At 37.7% G+C, this 19,059-nt stretch overlaps 4 protein-coding genes and 1 long non-coding RNA gene across 13 annotated transcripts in view; 1 reads left to right on the top strand and 4 right to left on the bottom strand.

Moving 5' to 3' along the window:
- Positions 1–8,251, bottom strand: part of NaCP60E (Na channel protein 60E) — a 74,512-nt gene extending 66,261 nt beyond the window's left edge. For all 6 annotated transcript variants that reach the window (XM_066301081.1, XM_066301087.1, XM_066301105.1 and 3 more), the window contains exon 1: positions 7,799–8,251. In XM_066301081.1, the coding sequence (XP_066157178.1) occupies positions 7,799–8,194 (396 nt within the window). In that variant the 5' untranslated portion in view covers positions 8,195–8,251. The remainder of the gene's footprint in view (positions 1–7,798) is intronic.
- On the bottom strand, positions 2,269–2,602 carry LOC136346801 (uncharacterized). The gene is made up of 3 exons (XR_010733369.1): positions 2,568–2,602; positions 2,399–2,498; positions 2,269–2,334 (listed from the first exon to the last, which is right to left on the bottom strand). It is a non-coding gene; the product is annotated as an uncharacterized lncRNA (long non-coding RNA).
- LOC136346793 (fibronectin type 3 and ankyrin repeat domains protein 1) lies at positions 2,616–4,794 on the top strand. Its single transcript, XM_066296234.1, has 3 exons — positions 2,616–2,801; positions 3,437–3,681; positions 3,732–4,794. The coding sequence occupies exons 1-3, from the start codon at positions 2,755–2,757 to the stop codon at positions 4,565–4,567; spliced, it is 1,128 nt and encodes a 375-aa protein (XP_066152331.1). The 5' UTR covers positions 2,616–2,754; the 3' UTR covers positions 4,568–4,794.
- Positions 8,252–10,745: 2,494 nt separating the features above from the next.
- On the bottom strand, positions 10,746–12,573 carry Rho1 (ras-like GTP-binding protein Rho1). Its single transcript, XM_066300448.1, has 2 exons — positions 12,379–12,573; positions 10,746–12,265 (listed from the first exon to the last, which is right to left on the bottom strand). The coding sequence occupies exons 1-2, from the start codon at positions 12,425–12,427 to the stop codon at positions 11,682–11,684; spliced, it is 633 nt and encodes a 210-aa protein (XP_066156545.1). The 5' UTR covers positions 12,428–12,573; the 3' UTR covers positions 10,746–11,681.
- Positions 12,574–13,477: 904 nt separating this feature from the next.
- Dg (Dystroglycan) overlaps positions 13,478–19,059 on the bottom strand; it is a 38,629-nt gene continuing 33,047 nt past the window's right edge. For all 4 annotated transcript variants that reach the window (XM_066300391.1, XM_066300367.1, XM_066300376.1 and 1 more), the window contains 7 exons: positions 18,797–19,035; positions 17,757–18,742; positions 17,059–17,410; positions 16,786–17,007; positions 16,152–16,731; positions 15,866–16,099; positions 13,478–14,996 (listed from right to left, as the gene is read on the bottom strand). In XM_066300391.1, coding sequence (XP_066156488.1) covers positions 14,746–14,996; positions 15,866–16,099; positions 16,152–16,731; positions 16,786–17,007; positions 17,059–17,410; positions 17,757–18,742; positions 18,797–19,035 — 2,864 coding nt within the window. In that variant the 3' untranslated portion in view covers positions 13,478–14,745. The remainder of the gene's footprint in view (positions 14,997–15,865; positions 16,100–16,151; positions 16,732–16,785; positions 17,008–17,058; positions 17,411–17,756; positions 18,743–18,796; positions 19,036–19,059) is intronic.

Below are 19,059 nucleotides of genomic sequence, written 5' to 3'. Positions count from 1 at the left end.
GATTGAGAAATTATTAATGATTCTTTATAAAATGAATACTTCTGAAGAAATCCTTTTCATCACCTGTCGGCTAAGATTAGGAACTCTACAGGTAAGAAAAGTCTGATTTGACCCCATTGGATTTCTTTTTGTAGGATTATCTACGAATTGCTTATCAAATCCGTCGAATTAATTTACAATTTGAACCTCCTTAAATATCGCTTCCCTCATATAACAATAAACATTCATTTTCTAACTGAGTCTTAATTTGTTATATATGAAAATTGATTTTTAAATTCTCAACTGAAATGCACTTCACAATATTTTGATTTTAAGAATAGCATATTCTACATCAAACTTGTCTGTATTTCAACTGAGAACTCAAATATGCAAAAATATACAGGGTGTACCATTTTAAAAATTGCCAGTTTCTTTTGTCATAACTTTATGTGAAACGCTATATATTTTATTATCACTAAATGATAAAGTAATATAACTAAACTCATTACTACTTCTTTCAACTCTTCTTGATCTCTCAGGAAGTCCTTCACACATTCACTGACCTAAAAACAAACAAGAAAGCTTCAGACCAATTATTCCGAGGCCTTCACTGTCGCTAATGAACGTAGTTAGGTGTTCGCAGTTCTCAAACAAGAGCATTCAACTAGCCAAACAATGGAGGCTTCGACAAGACAGCCGTTTAAACGGACTGTTCTGTTCAATTTTATGAAAGCCGATAATCACCATTCAATGAGAATACGTAATGAAGATTTTGGCCACATAAAAGTCTTTCGGACATAAACATTATGTTTTATGCATTCGAAGCAACATGGGCGGACCTGTGTGCAATTTGGTTTACAAATATGCCTCATATTTTCACGTCCATGGTTCTTAAAGGGGTGTGATGATGGCATAACAACAGCTAAGTTAGACACTTCAAACAATATTTGCTGGCATATTGAGGCAGCTGTGTTAACGCTGTTTTCGCCAAGTAGCACTTCATGGGAGATATTTATAATTGCTAAGTGGAGAAGGAAGATGGCCAAGGGGTGTAAATTGCATTAGGACCGAATTCTGCCTGTAATTTTCCCAAATTTAGTCGAAAGACCGATGGCAGTGGCCCTTGTCGTCCGGAATACACGTCTAAAACTAATCACTTTAAAACTGTAGTACAAAATGGGTTAATGTGTACACCACTTGGCCACATCCAGCAATGTTTTTGGTTAAAAATCGTTATAAAGTGGCTAAACATTTAACAACGGAAATGCCCTGGCAAAGCCTGTAAACTTCAATGTGCCAAAAAAGTCCGTAAATGAGGAATTGTATAGACCAGTCAGTCTCTGTAGCCTTAAAAAATTCGCATATCGACGCACTAATTAGTAAGAATGCTAAAGTTTAAAACACCACGAAAAGTCTGTAGATGAAAAGTTTCGTACCCCAATCAGCATGAAATAGGGGACCAGAATTGGGTATCAGATCAGCGTATTGTAGAAAGATCCAAAAGTTCTGCAGTACCTTAGCCGCCAGGAATGAAATTTAAAATTAAATTATACAATAGAAAAAGAGGCCACGCCCAAAGTTTCAAAAAATTTGTAGTGGAAATTAGGTCAATTGGAAACTACCACAGTAAACCCCTTTCATGCCTTTTAAATGGAAAACGAAAATTCAAAATTTTCTATTTAATTTTGACCATATCCGTTGGTGCACAAATTTTACCTGTCGTAAAAAAAGAGGTAAAAAACAGATTTTGTAAATTTTCAAGGGTTCGGAAATCCCGAAAACTACGATTTTGGGTAAATTGGTGATTAAAAATTTGGCAACGCTACTGAATAGAAGTGAAATGGCTCAATAAGTTCTCAACTACATCAGTCGAGCACATCGTTCATTCAGAATATTCCGGAATTATTTACGAGAAACGCAATAAAACTCCCATTAAGTTTTTCTTCCTCCTCTCGGTATGACACTCAATTCTCAATTTAACTTAAATTCAACTGAAATTAATTTCCAAGTCGCACCAAAATTTCTAAGGGATAACATGGCATATGCGGGTCATTGGCGTGCATTGTTTATCAGTGTTATCAGGGTTTTGAAAAAGGCACGTGACGACGTGTTTCTCAAAATTTCAAACTGTTGCCTCTCACTAAAGGACAGAGGATTTTGCCCCACCGCTGAAAGCAATTTAGATAGCTCAATAGACTTTTAATTTAATGCAACCTCCGCTCAATATTTAACCACAAAATCCATGAGCGTAGTTAGATCTTTTCCCAGGTTGTAAATGTTTACTTAGTACTTGGTGACCCACGAATTTTGGATTTTAGACAATTGAGTTGAAAATTCTTTGTGGCGCTACTGAAACTAATTTTATTACCATGATTAGTTCAGGTTAGTTCAGTCGAACTTGTGCTCAGTGTGGTCTCACAATTTATTACTTCTTTATTTTTTCATGATTCCAGCCCTTTCACTCCGTCCCTGTATCCTCTAGTTAATTCCCACCACCTTTCATCTCTCTCCCACATTCACTAAAATATATGGCCCTTGAAAAGGCCAATGTTTATCAAATTTACGACCGTGTACCCTACTCTTATTACCTCCAAAAAAACTAGAATATTCCAAGGATGAATTCCGTCAATCTCATTTTTGAAGTTGAACCGTTGTAACTAATGTGTTGAATGAAGACGCGATTTCCCCCTAGATTAGCTTCTCATACTTTGATAATTTTAGATTTTCGCTTTAATTTTTACGTTGGTTTTGACTGTTTGTTCACTTTGACAAAGAATGGGTGACAGTGATTCCGGACGAGAAAGTCCAGTCGTAAACTACAGGTAAAGTATCGTAAATAGAAGACAGTTCAACGGAGAGACTCTTCAGGTTTTTCTACTGTTCTGAAAAAAATTCTCTACACCACTGTAATTTTCCATGTAATCAGTCCTGTTCCTTCTGTATGTGAGCACAACTTTTCAATTCGATTTAACGAAGCGCAATGGCGCAACTGGCATACTGCGCCCACGATTCACAAAATTATTAATCATATTTGATTTGAAATATTTGTATTTTCAAGAAAAAAATATACGCCATAGGAATTTCATTTGATGCTGAGGCTAATCCTTCATTTCGTAAATTAATTTATCGACTTTTTCAATAGAAAAGCAACGGTATACTAGGATGTGTCTCAAAATTCGCAATGACTTCAACTTCTATCGAAGCCACTACCGTACGTTGTTGAACCTCATTTTTACGAATTTCTAATTCAAACACTATTCAATGTTTTTATGATTTTTATAATGGTTTCATTCTGCTCTTGGTGCGACCCCGTGGTAAATCTCAGAATTTGTTAGAATGTTTTGAACATTTATCGAAATCAGTGAGGTACAAGTTACCGCGAATTTCGCAGGAACTGCATATTATCTTGGATGTAACATAAATACTTCAGGAACTAATACAAATTTCATCCCTTTAGGGCGAAAGCTGCATACCGCCACCCCAAACTCATAGACAATGACCGCAATACGGAGCTCCATTATGCAGCAGCAGCAAACGACATAGAGAGGATCGCAAAGTACTTGAAGATGGAATCAAACTACATAGATCCAAGGAACTACTTAGGATGGAGTCCTTTGTTGATGGCTGCCAGAAGAGGGCATTTAGAGGCTGTAAAATACTTACTTTCCAGGGGAGCTAATGCCACAGTACGAAATAGTTATGGTAAGTAAGGAGGAAACAAAAATGAGCAAAATAACGCTTCTTCGTTCCAGAAATGAACATCTTCCAATTAGCTATTCCCAGTGGAAACTTGGAGCTGGTGGAGTACTTGCTGGAGCATCTTTTGTCCGGAGGAGTTTCAAAAAGACTATTGGAACAGAACTTTCCAGTATGTTCAGTGGCTGTATTATGCAGACACCATCATATTTTAGAGTTTCTGATTGAGAAATATTTCGACATCAACGATCAACATCCTTTAACTGGTATCACACCGTTCATGTTCGCCCATGCTCTGGAATACGATGAAGCCATTTCGACCCTGCTGAAACACAAAGTAGAAACCACCGCCAAGAACTATTTAGGACTGACTGCTGTAGATATCGCAACAGTGCGTCAGCACTTGAAGATGTTCCACCAACGTCACCAAAGAAATGTGGCCCCAAATATTCCGACCCCACAGCCTGAGCACATACAAAACGAGCTGATGAATCAGCAACTGAGGAACTTGCTCCAGGTTAAACCTGACGGAAACAACTCTGGTCAGAATCCCTTAACGGCACCCCTATGCATCAATGCTTCTCAAGTTCCCCTGCTTGTCATATCCCCTTTCCCCCAGACTACAAATCTCATAAATGGCCAGAGGAGGTCGTCTAACATCTCTCCATCTCTAGTTCTGGCTACTCCGAATATCAGCCCAATTATGCTCCCTCAAATGGCGCAACAGATGTTCTTCCCTCCCTCTTTCTCCCCAAGTAACATCATGTTCAATGTGAGTTCAGAAAATTTTAGCCATCACTCTTACACTGATATGCTGAATTCGAAGTTTGTTAATCATTCTTCGGTTGATACGCATCTGTCTCCATTCAATGTGCCGTCACCCTGTATGTGAATTATTTGACCTCATAATTGTTATTTTGACGTATTAAATCAGTTTATCTTGCCGTGTTATTATAATTATAATTAGGTGTGTGTTTTATTGATATTTTCAACTTGTGTTTTATGAAGTTTACCTTAAAGTGCTATTTTGCATCCCCAGAGCTTTTATATAATTTTCTGTTTTATTTTTTGTTCGCATTGTTCATTATTCTGAAAAAATAAACGTTCCTTAGTAATTGAGCTACGTGTGTATTTTTTGAGGGTTCTGAAAGTTTGTTAAAGGGGCAAGTCCTCTGCGCATGGGTAAATAGTGCGGCATCATGAGGGCATTCTTTGTTGTGTAAAACGTTCTTGTTTGTTCGAATAAAAAAAAAATGTCTCGCCGCCTGGGGAATCACCAATTTTCAAAATACCTATGTGTACCCCCAAATCACGCCGCAATATTTTCTCTATAAAGTGCCATTGGCATTATTTCCTTCGTGTATGCACGAGTCAGTACTTTATAGCTCTATCGGTCGCTCCATTTTCCGGATATATTCGACCTTCGCAACAAATTTACATTTGCACCCGAGGGAAAAACTGATTTGCTAAAATACCGAATACACGGAAAACTCTAATCTTGGCGCTAATAAATATTTAGCGGCATTCGAGATTATTATTTTTAAAATTCAGGCTGTTGAAGTACATAGAAATCGGTAATTTTGTATCAGGTACGAGTGTTTATTATGCATTGTTTGATTAATTTGTTGAAATACGGGATAATTTGCCTTCTGTTGACAGATATGAGGTAAATTGTGGTTTTCATCCAATTTAGAAGTTTAGATATCCTCCAGATTTTGAAGAGAAAAACCTGTGTCAAATCTGAAAGCCACTTCATAAACAATTTCCTCTCTCGCATCCCTCTTTGCTCCTCAATATTTTCATATTCAGGAGTCTTGGAAGGAAAATAATTCGATTTTTTACACACGTTAGGACTGCCTCAAAACGACACAAATTGAAAAATCAGTATAAGTCCCTAATCTTGGAAAAGACACATATTTTGGCCAGATTCGAACCTGTTTCGCCGTAAAAGCGAACAGCACGAAAAACGGCCGAAATCCCTTTTTCTGTGGCTCCTAAATATTCCAGCAACCCATTCGAAAATTATCTCGAATTTTCGGCTCAATTTAATTAAATTCATTTTTTATTTGTTCTCCTACTTAAGTCCTTTTAGTCGTCCGCAATTAAGACTACTTCAGTATTCTCGCAAAAACGGCGCCGCTATGTACTTATCATGGACACGTCTCAAATGAACTTCTTTTGTGATCTGACGAGAAATTGGAGAGGGAATAAAATTTCGGTCACATCCTGTAAATATTAATCCCAAACAAAACACAATTATTCCTCGCGACTGGTGTAAGTTCGAAACATACCTTCAAGAATCGATAGTATACAAGGTGTCGCAAAAGCCTCGTTTTCAGGACTTAGAGAGAATCATGTCAAAAATTCTGTTTAAAGTTCCTAATATTGACTGAGAACTAAGATTTCTGTGACGCAATCAATCTTTTAGATACCTAGGAAATGCTTAAAAAATTGCTGAATGTATAGGACTTTCCATATGAAAAAAAACAACGCGAGCTGTTCCTGCTTTTTGATAACTTTTTTGATTTGCTAAAAGTACATTTTTGATATTTGCGCGGCTCAGTGGCGCATCTCGTGGTAAAGAAATTTTAAATACTTTAAAATTAGAGTTTTGGAAATATCAAACCTTCGTAAATTTTTTCAAGCTACTTCAGTAGCACAGTGAGGACACAAATTTGAAATAAACTGGAACAATTTAAAAATTCGTCAAAGTTAAAGTGTATCGTGTAGACACTTTCCTGATTTTACATACTTCAGTTTAGTAGTAGTGCATGAGGTCGAAGTACTCCGATTAGACGTTTACGAGCTCTTTTCATGCCTCTATCCATCTATCTTCACCCCATATAGGCTCCCCCCTCCAGCGCAAATTACTGGTCCCCGAATCATATCGTATTCCTGATTATTGCATTATTTGCAGAGACGCCTGTCAAATACATAAGGAGATACATAACGTTTTTAGTCTGCAATGACTAACCGTCCTCAGTAGCCATTATGCCTTGGACGTAGTCGGGTCGGACAAGATATCCTTGACTTGTGTACTATCCGCTGATTGTATGTAGTTCTTCTGTATTCTTTTCCCGTGCTTATGTATTCAAACGTACCACTTGACCCATTCCTAAACCTGATCCACGTGCGTTAAATCATGTCTGGAATCTTGCCTGACCAACTCCTCCCAGAAACACTCTCTTCGTGTCTTTCATGAACTAATCTAACACTCCTGAATTCCTATTGCAAATTTATTGTTCCGTTTCTTATCTCACTTTCCTAAGATAAGAGCAAACTAAGCAACTCCTTATCGTGTGTCCAGCGTAAGGATCTCGGAAACGCTAGTAGATAGAGAGTTGGTTAAATAAGGGACAAGGTATGCATTCAAAGAAATAGTTTTACCGTACAAATAGAGTTACGAAATTATTTTAGGTTTTTCGGTTTTTTCCAAGTTGTCTACCCAGATTAGAGAATGTAAAAAATAACGAAAAATCGAATGCCTAGTGAACTCATGACGTTCGACCTCAAACAACATCTTTATTATCAAATTGCAATTCCATTTAATTCGCTCAACTTCAGGATCGCATTCCTTATGATTCTAAAACATCCAAAGAATTTTCCTCTCGAAGATAAAGCAGAATTTCTCAGGAAAATTCACTTCAAAGACTCTGTGTGTTCCTCAAACTTCAAAGGTCAAACTCCGTTATTGTGTATTTGTACATTATTTGGTACTTCCCCGTAGTAAATCACCTCTTGTCACCCAATCTTCAACTATTTCCACAATTTCGACTTTGCTACTCACAACTTTTTCAACAAACTAATTCACATCTAAACGAGATGACGATAATTCCAGACCATAAAACACTTTCAGACTTTTTTTGTGCCCGATTCAATGGATTATGGATTACATCCAGCGTCCCACGCTAATGGTTTGTGTGTATGCCTCAACTTCGTGTTAATATATTTCCATTATTGATCCAGGACACCGAGGTAGCAACAATTCCCTTTTTCAAATTAAAAAACTTCCCAATGGTTTATTGTTTTTTCTAACAAGGTTTGTTTATGCTTTGTTATATATTGGTATTAAAAGTTATGCTAGATATGGATGAGAGGAATTTTGGTTTTTGATGAAACTCACCTCATCGTAAATAAAATTATCAATTTCCTCAAGAGGTCTTCCGTACAACTTCTTCGGAAAGGGTTCAAACTTTGAGGGTAGTCTAGAGCCATCCTCAACACTCAATTTCCTCTTGGGCTGAAACCCGTACTCCCTCACCAATTGAATGGTTTTCCTCTGAAGTCTCTCCAACGATTCTTTGGTGAAGGGTTTCACTTGAGTTTTGCCCTTTGAAGGCATCTTAAGGGGGTCACTAGAGTACCTCTTGGTAAGCCCGACATCCTCACCGGGTACTTCGGGCACCACTTCACTGTCGGGTCCACAAGGGTACGAGACCGGCCTCTGAGTCTTCGGTTTGGGGGTTTCTGAGGTTTCTGAGACCACCGCACCGGCGCTCATGGTCCCGGGACTCGACATGGAGCGTTTCTAAGTCAATCAACCGCCGAGAAGACGTGGAGCGTCGACATCGCCAGGACTCGCGGCGGACTGAGCGTCGTGACGTTGTAAACGACGCCGAGGGGCGGCGCGCCGCAGACCTGGAGCGCCCTCGACGTCGCGGGTTTTGCGCTACCGGACTCCGAGTTAAATAAATAATTGGATGGTTATTATATGATAGCGCTGTTCTACTGGTATGCAGTAAATCGGGGATGAATAAGGAAGGATTGCGGTGTGTCGTGTTGTCGGGGGATTCCGGGAAATTATGGGTGTTTAGGCTAACTCAAAAGTCTTAGAAACTTTATAATTCATAGCCTTGAAACATTCATTCATTGCCTTAAAAATAAATTTGACACACCTCCATCATAATGCGAAAAGTTTCTATGAAAACTAAGCAAACTCATATTCATGGTTCCTGATAATTACCACCGTCTATATGCAAGACAGTAACAAGTAAAACACACTTCCTGCATAAAGCCTGAAAGGAAAATTAAATCTACATACTTCATTAATTTACTTTCTATATAAAGCTCTGGAGAATGATTTACACCTGCATCATCTACGTTTATTTAGTAGATAAGATCTGCGAGCTCAAACATCAGAGAGAAATCTATATTAGATGTACCGATATTTGTTGACATACCATACAATTTTCATTTAATCTTAATATCGAAGCTACAGAATGGAAAACTTCTTTGGGTCTATAAAAATTATTTTCTTAAATGATCCTTCATTCATACACATCATCTTGATTAAATGGCGAAGCAAACCTTTATTCGAATTCCGAATGAGAACTGGGTGAACATGTGTTTAAACTATCTTGCAGCGGATGACGGAAACGTTCAGGAAGTATCGGCATATAGCAAAAAACAAAAATACATAAGACGAAAAACAGAAAACTGGAAGATTTAAAATAAAATCCGATGTATCTTTATGAGATTTCAAATTTATTAATTCTTTTATATTATTTCAACTTCATTCGAGAGGCTGCTTACAATTATTGTTTAAACTAACGACCTAGAAGTGGTGGATGTAATAAACAATTTGACAAAAAGGCCTCCGTATATTTGTGTCCCCATGTCATTTTGCCGCCGCGAATGTATCATGCATTGGAGCAATCCAATAGTATAAGAAAGGTCATGGTGACGCGGTTTTGACCGACTTCATCAGCATGAATTTCATCTCATTTGCTAAAAAAATGAACAATGTGGAGGTTATGATGTTCATATCTTCTAAATCGTTAGTTTGGATACATCAATTAGACTTTCAAGGCCTAAGATTCAGGCCCTAACTTGTTTACATAATGTGAATATTGGGCCCAATTCTATAGAAATATACATATGTCAAACACGGTACCTAACCAATTCAAAACCCTTTGAAAGCCCGACAGCTCTCATTATCTTGATTAAATGGTGGATCTAAAGTTACTGGCTAATAAATAGCAATGAACACACTTATTAAAACATGAAAAATTCATTCAGTTGTTCAACTTTAATCGTATTAGATCACGGTAACTTCGATAGAACCCAAACATGTGACATTCACGATCCGTTGCTTATTTCACTTATTCTTATCCTATACCACACTATTAAAATAAACAAAGTCGATGATCTAATTGCTGGTTTTGCCGGTTGTAAAAATGGTTAGTGCTACAATAACATCATAAAACCCTGTGTTTTAAAAATTAGCAAATCAACACCCGTTAAACAAAACAACAACATACACTGTGTTCCATTAAAAAAAAAAACCCAAATTGTGATTTTTCGTAATTTCCGTAAAGCATATACGTACATACATATGCATGTATATACTATGTTCTATTGGTGCTATATAGCTTGATAATCTGGGAACTGCATCGATCGCATATGGAAAAACTATAATATAAAAATAGGTGAAAATTTATTAAGATATAAAAGTTGAAGGGGACAAAACAACTAAAATGTATATTTATTCACTTTTTTAAAAATAATAACTTTTGAAATATACATTTTTGCACTTGCCACGACTGTAACTTGGAAGTAATTCAAGTTAGAGCAAAACAAAAATGCAATAATATATAGGTTATGCCAGATTAAATAAATATGTTGTCATGTACTTCCTATACATCCGCGAACTATCGTGCTAAATTTCCTTATTTTTTCAGATCTTCCCTAATCGATCGATGCGATTCTGAGAACAACTGTGTGTTATGCGATGTACTATTATTTATTTATAGCTTCTGTTATCCTCCGAATACTAAATTTTATAATTCCACTGGCGATCATCGCTGCATCTTTACCCATAATGGAATAAGTACCCGAAATGTCAGTCTACCTGCTATGGGTCAGAATGAGTCACGTTGTAAACCGGAATTCCATAATATTTACATTTGTGGGGTTATTTAAGGAGATGAAACGTACGTTAAACATTTTAGGTACATTATGTACATGTGTAGGTGCAGTAGTACGTAGAATATAACAAAAAAAATGTATTAAATTTCGAAGTATTGTAAATAAACAAAAATTCTTATGGGGAAGAATAGTCAAACCTAAAATTTATAGGAAAAACAGTTTTATTTTAGAATACATAATATGGAAAAGTTAAAGCTATTACATCGATACGCAATTCATAGCATATGACACTATTGTCCCTACTAAAAATCAAAGACTTCCTCTTAAAACAAACCTATTATTTTGTATCGCCAGACTTTTCCCGATAAATTCAAAAATATAATATGCATCGTAATTATTATATTTTGAATACAACATTACAACTAAAGAAATACTAAACGCGCTTAGGTATAATAGAGCGACGGGGATTAATAATATGTGGACGTTATGAACGTTGTGCAATGGACACTTTTTTGTTAATCAACAAGAAACTGGGTAATAATAACAGCTGAAACTACCGGAAAATAATAAATCGGCCAATCACTTGATTTTAATGAAACACCCTGCATATTTGCTGTTTATTTAATAGCACCAAAAATCCTCTTTTAAAGAGTACATTACAGAATGTTTATATTCTGAAAAATGGTTTTTGAGACATTTAGCTTCGAAGTTCAACGTTTTATTCTGTGGAATGCTAGTTAGATCTAGTGTAGATACTCTGATGTTTTACTTGTCAAAGTAAAACATCAGAGTAATGTTGGATCTAGAGTTCAAAATAGTCATCAAGATTTATTTTATGTTTCCGAGAATAAAATGTTGAATTCTTGACGTTAAATACTTTTTTAAATATAATATTTTGATGGCAAAGGGACTCTGTGTTATCATATTATAAGCAAACATACAGGGGCTGTCATTTAAAACAAACTGGGGTTATGTACTCCAATAAAGTGATCACATAGTACTAAACTATTGAAAATTGTAGAGGGGGCAAATTTCCTGTTAGTAGCAATAACATATACATATATAAACATATATCATGCAAACATCCCCGCTCCTAAATTAAAGTAAGAGTGCTTGGCTCTCAAACAATGAAGCCCTATTCAAAAGATCACGCAACGATGCTTCTTCTTCTTTTTTACTTGAAGAGCAGCTCTGGTTGCGTTTTCAAACACCTCCCGAACCCCCTCCTTGCTCTTAGCTGAACACTCAAGATAGGCAAAGGCATTGATTTTCTCAGCCATAGAGCGACCATCCTGTGGTTTGACCGGCTCCTGCTTCATCTTTTTCAGCTCATTAATTGTGGTGGGATCATTGCGCAAGTCCTTCTTGTTCCCAACTAGGATGATTGGAACATTGGGGCAAAAGTGCTTTACCTCAGGAGTCCACTTCTCAGGGATGTTTTCTAGAGAATCTGGCGAGTCCACAGAGAAGCACATGAGGATCACATCGGTGTCTGGGTAGGACAGAGGACGCAATCGGTCGTAGTCCTCTTGTCCTGCTGTGTCCCAAAGGGCAAGTTCCACTTGTTTTCCATCCACTTCTATGTCGGCTACATAGTTTTCGAACACGGTGGGCACGTACACTTCCGGGAATTGGTCCTTACTGAACACGATCAGCAGGCAAGTTTTCCCGCAGGCCCCATCGCCCACAATCACAAGTTTTTTCCTGATAGCGGCCATCGGACCTAGAATTTAACAGAAACAAATCCAGTTAACGCCTATATATGGGTGACTAACTAAAGATGGCGGATGTTTGAACAAGAACGACGAGGACCGATTGATAACATTGTGCGCTCACCTTTTCCAAAGTCCTCCTGTTGGGACAAACAAGAAAACCAAGAAAACATCCAGTTGGGGTCACTGGAAAGGAAAGTGTGTGTCGTGCTAATGATCCACGACGAGTTAAAGGGAATTAAACGCAAATACTTTAAAATAAACAAAAATCAAGACAATAGAAATCGGGAATTTCCTTTTCGGCGATGATGTCATTGACATTTGTGACGTTCGTTATGTCAAGTAACTGTCACTACTGCCAGCTGATGTGAAATCATTGTAGTTGCCCTGAAGTGCAAGTAGAACGCAAAAAGTATCTTGTTCTAGTACATTTCTCTTGATTACTAATTAATGGTGTCACGACATCTGCTTTTTTGCTCTTATTTTAATATTTAAATCTAAACCGTATTCTTTCAATTGAAAGAAAAAGGATTTCAGAGAAGTTTTAATATTTGAAATTCAAATTTATTACAACACAAAAATTCTTGGCATTATGGTGAAGGAAAATTTTATTATATCTACAAAGCCCAACAACAAAATGTAAATTATGGTTAACGCATGTTTGACTAGTTCTTAATTGTATAAAAAAAATACTTGAAAGAGAATATTTGGGACTCAGCCGAGTATATAAGACCTATAGGTTAGAACGACGTACGTCTAGATTCCATTAGATGAGATAAAAGGAGCATGAGACCTTTAAGACACGAACTGCAAGAAAATAGGTCGGTTGCAGGGTTACTCTTGCTCTTGCATAGACTATCTTGATGTTGTTTATATTGCTGATTTGAGATTGGTATATCGGATATTACAGCTTCTTATAGTTTAACGTTTTTACTCAGTAACCGTATGGGATTTATTGAACCTATTTGTATAACTACTGTCCTACTTAAATGAAACATTTTTCTCTTACTAAGTTGACCATAATGGGACTTATTTTAACTTAAAAATCATTTTGTTGTACTTATTAAACATAAACGTAGGTAATTTTTATCTTCGATCTTTTCAAGAAATATTGTTTGAACATATTTAAACACCAATTGCATCCCTGATTTTATTTTCATACTTATTTCTTCACATTTATATTGACTTCATTCTCGGGGATCACATGAAAGAAAATGCATCTGGAATTTGATACCTAATTTTAATTGAAACAATGGTTAATACAAAAAGTTATTGTGATGGTTACGAGATTCAGCAGAATCGTTTATAGTAATTAAATAATATCACTTAATTAGCTGATGTAACAGTTGTTGGCCATTATAGAAACAGGTATAGGAAACTGCAGTGTCTGCTATTTCAGAACAATTCCTTTACAGAAATCCTTAATTAGAGTACTATTTCTCAGTCTACACTACCTAAAATAATATTATTTCTCGCATACCTACTTAGTTCACACCTACCTACACAGAGAACCCAAACAGACGTGGCCGCGGTAAAAAGTAAAAATTCAGTATTGCGTGGTGCATTTCGTCTACGTCTGTTTGGGGAACCCTTAACTGTCGTTACACTGTTACTGTATATCATACAAAATAGACCTTTAGGTCGGTAAAAAGAAGTTTTTAACGGAAAACTCTTCAGCTCGTTCGAGTCTGGTCATTCCGTATACTTGATGATGTATATGATGTTTTAAAAATGGTATTTTTTCTTACAATTTGATATAAGATTTATATACAAAATAAAGGGAAAAATCCATAAAATATCTTGCGTTTCAATAGCTGCTCAAAGATAGTAGTTTCAAGCCACCATCAGCTTGTAAATGTATGAGTATGTAATTTGAATAGTTTTGATATGATTTTTTCGATATGACATTTTCCGTCTTCCCTCGCTTTAATCCTATGAATAATCTTATTGTAAGTACGTATTCGACCGGATTATAACACGTCAATTGTCATGTCAAACAGCAAAAAGCCTGCTGCGTGGCATCTTAGGTATGTACCTGACAGTTGGCTCAATAAAGCTCATTACCATAAGTATAATACACTGGGCAGTCAAAAACAATCACTGAGAAATTCAGCCACCCAGCACATTATTATTGACTTCTTACAAACACAAATTAAGTCTAATCGTTAATCAAGCATCATAAATCCTTTGGTATATGCGTAATATTAAAAGAACCGAGGCAGACTTCTTTTCGATCTACCCCGTAGTATTTGTGCCTCAAATAATCGACACACCCAGTATCAAAGCCTCTAGGAAGCGATCACATTTGATGCTACACAGGAACGAAAACAAAAAACACAAATAAAAAAGTTTTTGGTCATCCTCTGGATCTGTAAAAATTCTGGATGTCTCCACAATGTTCTATAACTACTGCTTCCAGAATAAAATGTTTATTTAAGTTGGTTCACGGACATTCGGAAGAATTATTACTGAAAAATGTGAACTGTAATTGTTAAGGGGGCACATATGGGGGTGGTTTTCTGTATGTCGGGGTGGGTTTGGGTCTCGGTTGTCGTCCATTGTCCTGCGTACGAGTGAAGGGTGGCGGGGGCTGATATGGTTCTGAGTCTTCCAGTTTCAAAGAGCCGCTTTTGCTGTATTCCGGGGGTGCTAGGGGTGGTTTCTCGTCTTTGAGAATGACTGGAGCTTTGGTACCGGATTCCGGTTTCTCTTCCAATTCTTCTTGGAATATTACTGGGATTCCTAGGGGATCCAAATATTAGTATTGATGACGGGTAATAAGAAAAGTTAATGAAATGCGCAAGTGCCGGAGTGCATTAGCGGCGAGAAAATGGCGATTTCGTCTCTATGATTAACAAATATAGTCAATTTTCGTCGCAAGTTATAATATCTAATAATAAAGAAAGAAGGAGAGATCACTTCAAAATGCTCTTCGGAACTGGCGCCTGAAAACCACAGAAAGAGGTAGAGAGGAAGAGAGAAAGCTAACACCATAAACTATGCATCTGTACTGTCGAATCGTCATTAAAATACTAAGTAGGGAAAAAAGCGAGAATTAAGACTTCGATGACCCATCTATAATGAGAGACATTTAAGAATGTGAGAGGAGGGGGGTAGAGAGATAGGGAGAGAAAGAGAGAGAGCGCACGTAAAGATCAGAGATAATCTCAGGATATAGGGAGGGAGAAAGAAATAGTAGGGAAGTGACGGGGGAAAAAGTGACCGTCCCCACATATTGCATTTAAAGCTGGAAAAATACCTCTTATTTGATGTCGACTGATCGAATATGTTAAGTAAAATGTTAACAATGTTTGTTAAAAAATAGTTAGAATATTCTGTGAATTAAAAACAATAAATTGTAAATTGAAGTAAGAAATGCAGGGTGGATTACTATTCAATGAAGAGGCGTTGTCTAGAGAGTCCAGAAAAAACTTTGCTATTTTCGAAAACGTTCAAGTTACCTCTTTCTGCACCAGGAAACCAAAGGAGGATAGACATAACTAGTTTAAAACAGTTTTAATGCCATTCTCATCTTTTGATAAAAAAAAAACGAAGAAAGAAAAGAAAACAATAATCTTATTCTTCACGAATATTTATGTTAATCTACTTACCTTTATTCCCATAGGACTGCCTTCCATCCTCTTCCATGTTCATCTTTCCCATCTTTCTCTTCCTATATAGAATGCATGCCGCAACGAATGCGATAAAGAACATGATGATAATAATGATAATTGGCAAGACAAGTGTTAACATCATGTCATTCTCCGCCTGAGGTCTTGGAGACTCTTCCGAAGGTACGGGAACCTCTGGAATCGGGATGGATTGCGGCTTCGCTTTGCAGTTTCCTGTGAACAAACATTCTTGCAAGCATTACCAAGCATTAATGCTATTTCATACCAATGTGGTGTACTTTTATAGTAGACACTGGGAAATCTGGAGACATGATCCTGTGTACTCTACTCGAAATACTTCTGGAGTCCCCATGAAGCAAGCTTTCAAGCTGCTTAATTTCTTCATTGGGACAAGTCTCCACTGGCAAAGACTTATTGAACCAGTACACTATCGTCGACTCATAATTCGCTTCTCTCTTAGTTTTGAATGGTAAGAAATGAAAGTTATTGGGAGTTGGCTCTTCGAAAATTTCCATGAGCCTTTCCACAAACTTCTTTTGCATAGCAGCAGTTTCAGAGAAAGTGTTGAAAGGGACTCCGATGGTCATGCTAAATTCCACGTTGTACTGCTTTTTGGTGGTGGGATGGACCACAACCTCCAAACTGTCCTTAACACTCAAGCCTCCGGAGTCCACGCAGAGAAGAAAGTATTCAGTTCTACCGGTCTTGCGAGGAATCCCATAGAACTCCCAATTTTTACTATCAAACTGCAGCCAGTTGTTTGAGGGGATGGTTCCAAGGTCTGCAGTGAGGAGAGTAACGTTCAGTGCCGAAGAATCCTGGTCTTCTGGATCGTAGAAGGTATCCTGAAGAACTCGACAGGTTAGTAAAATTTAATAACTTTCTCTACGATATCTTACTTCATTAACTTTGAACACCAGCAATTCTCCCAAGGTGGCATTGACCTTATCCACAGGGTTCCGGAGAATCGGTGAAAAGTTTGTAGTCGGAGTAATCGGAGGCGGTGCCTGTTGCTCACAAGTAGTTAAATCTTTACTCAAAATTTTCTTCACCCTCAAATCTGGAGCCAAAAAAACGCTCAGCTCCCTGGAGGGGTCACCTCTATCATTCGCGGTCAGCAACTAATTAAAATATCAGAATAACAATGACCTCAATTGACCTTTCAAGAATACCTTAAAGAGTTCCTCAATGTCGCTCCTAGGGCAATAACTGGTAGGCAAAGAGTCATTGGCCCAAATAAACGTCACAGGCTCACTGGTACTGTTAATGTGCCGCACTGTGATTTCCGACATGTTGGTGGCATAAATTCGCCCTAATGCCCTTAAGATCTTTAAGGACCAGTCCACATAATGAGGATATTCCTGAGGTTTCTCAATTCGCAGGTTGAGTATAAATTCGTGGTTGATTACACGCTCTAAGCGGTGTTGCTGCACTTGTACTGTTAGTTCGTCCTGTTCGTAAGCGCCTTCTTTGTCTGATGCTCTGATGATGTAAACCCAATTCGAAACATCTTCTGCCAGAGGTCTGAAAACGAAACATGGCTTTGTTCATATTCTTCTTCTCTCCTCAATCTGAGGGAGAAATGCAAAGTCGGAAGGGTCATGAAAAAGAAACGCGTAATGGATTAAGAGAGCTATGATACCAACAAAAAAACTTAAATCCTTTTCTCCCACTATATAAGGCATTTACTTAGAAGATAGTTGCTGAAGATCTAGGACATAAATTTGTGACATCTTTTCCTTCTGTTATTTCTAATACGTTATGAGATTTAGAGAATGGGGCAGGTGTTAAAGGGAAGGGTTGAGAACTAGCTAAGAAGGAAAATCGTTTCGAACATTTACTAATGAGCTAAATTTGTATTACTACTTACAATCCATATAACTCCCTTCTAATCGGATTAAACTGCAACCACGACTCCTTTGAAATAGGCTGCTCATTCCTATCTAGTACTTGTAGCGTCAAATTGTACCCATCCTCTGCATCCTGGAAGGTATTCTTCGGTATTTCATATCTAAATACCTTTCCTGCTGTCACCGACTTATACTGCAACCTCTTCTCTATGTAAGGCTTGGTATTGCGAGGAATAAATCTATCCACTGGTTCCACAGTTTCCGGCACAATGGCCTCTTCAGTCGCAGTAGTTGAAATGTGCCTAGGAGTTGTTACTTTTGCAGTCTGTTCTTCTTCGACTGTCGTAGGCTGTTCGGTGAGCACTGAGGTTGAGGATTGAGTGGTGGCAATTATTTCCGGAATAAGAACTTCCTCTTCTGTTGTGCTAGGAAGGGTTGATGTAGAAATTGAGATAGTGTTGTTGATTAGAGTAGCGCCTTGTGGGGTCGTGGCGTTAGTTGAGATAATTGTAATAGTAGATTTTTCAGTTGTGGTGGGTGGTTCTTCAGGAGTAACAACAGGATTTGCTATAGTAAAAGTCGGAGGCTCTGTATCTTCAACAATCATATATGTTGTGGGGATTTCAGTGGTGGTACTTGTAGTGCTTGAAGTCACAATTGTTGTAGCAGCAACTGTGGTGTTGACAGTGATAGTAGTTTCCGCTTCAGACTTAATTCCTTCCCGCTCCGTAGTAGAAGAAGTAGCAGTAGTTTGCGGACCAATATTCTTTGGTATTTCAGGAACTATAGTTTCACTTTCAATCGCATCATCACCAGTGCCATCTACGTCGTCATATGCGTTGTAATCGTAGGTGTCATCATCATCATCGAAATCTGAGGGTTTGGGGATGTCGAATTTCGTCGGTCCAGGATCCAAGGGAGACTGCGGTTTTGTGCTGGTAGTCGCAGGTAATTGAGTAACTGCTTTCGATTCGATGGGGATTAATGGAGACTCTTCTTCAGTTTCCTAAAAAGAGATAAAAGCCATCATCGAATTGGGAATGAAAGAACCGACACTTACTGTAAAGTCCGGGTCGTACTCTTCACTGGGTTTGGCTTCACCATGATGATGCCTATGAGGATGAGTTGATGACGGAGGGTTTGTTGAAGTAATGGTGATGCTAGTGGTGGTTTTTAAAGTTGTTCCCGGCAGTGTGACTGGTTTTTTCGATACCGGAGGATCTCCTTCCACATCCCCTAAATCGCCTTCGTTGTAGTCATCATAGTCTTCGTAATAATCATCATCGTAATCCCCACTACCTACAATTAAATTCATATTAATAT

The sequence above is a fragment of the Euwallacea fornicatus genome, chromosome 2 (assembly GCF_040115645.1).
Source record: "Euwallacea fornicatus isolate EFF26 chromosome 2, ASM4011564v1, whole genome shotgun sequence".
NCBI lineage: Eukaryota > Metazoa > Arthropoda > Insecta > Coleoptera > Curculionidae > Euwallacea > Euwallacea fornicatus.
The sequence above is the reverse complement of the archived record's forward strand: the minus strand, read 5'-3'. Positions and strand labels throughout refer to the sequence as shown.

Coding starts and splice junctions, on each gene's coding strand:
- Rho1 (XM_066300448.1), bottom strand. CDS start 12,427: ATGTTTTCTTGGTTTTCTTGTTTGTCCCAACAGGAGGACTTTGGAAAA. Junction 12,266..12,378: donor ACAGGAGGACTTTGGAAAAG/GTGAGCGCACAA, acceptor GTTAAATTCTAG/GTCCGATGGCCGCTATCAGG.
- LOC136346793 (XM_066296234.1), top strand. CDS start 2,755: ATGGGTGACAGTGATTCCGGACGAGAAAGTCCAGTCGTAAACTACAG. Junction 2,802..3,436: donor AGTCCAGTCGTAAACTACAG/GTAAAGTATCGT, acceptor TCATCCCTTTAG/GGCGAAAGCTGCATACCGCC. Junction 3,682..3,731: donor CACAGTACGAAATAGTTATG/GTAAGTAAGGAG, acceptor TCTTCGTTCCAG/AAATGAACATCTTCCAATTA.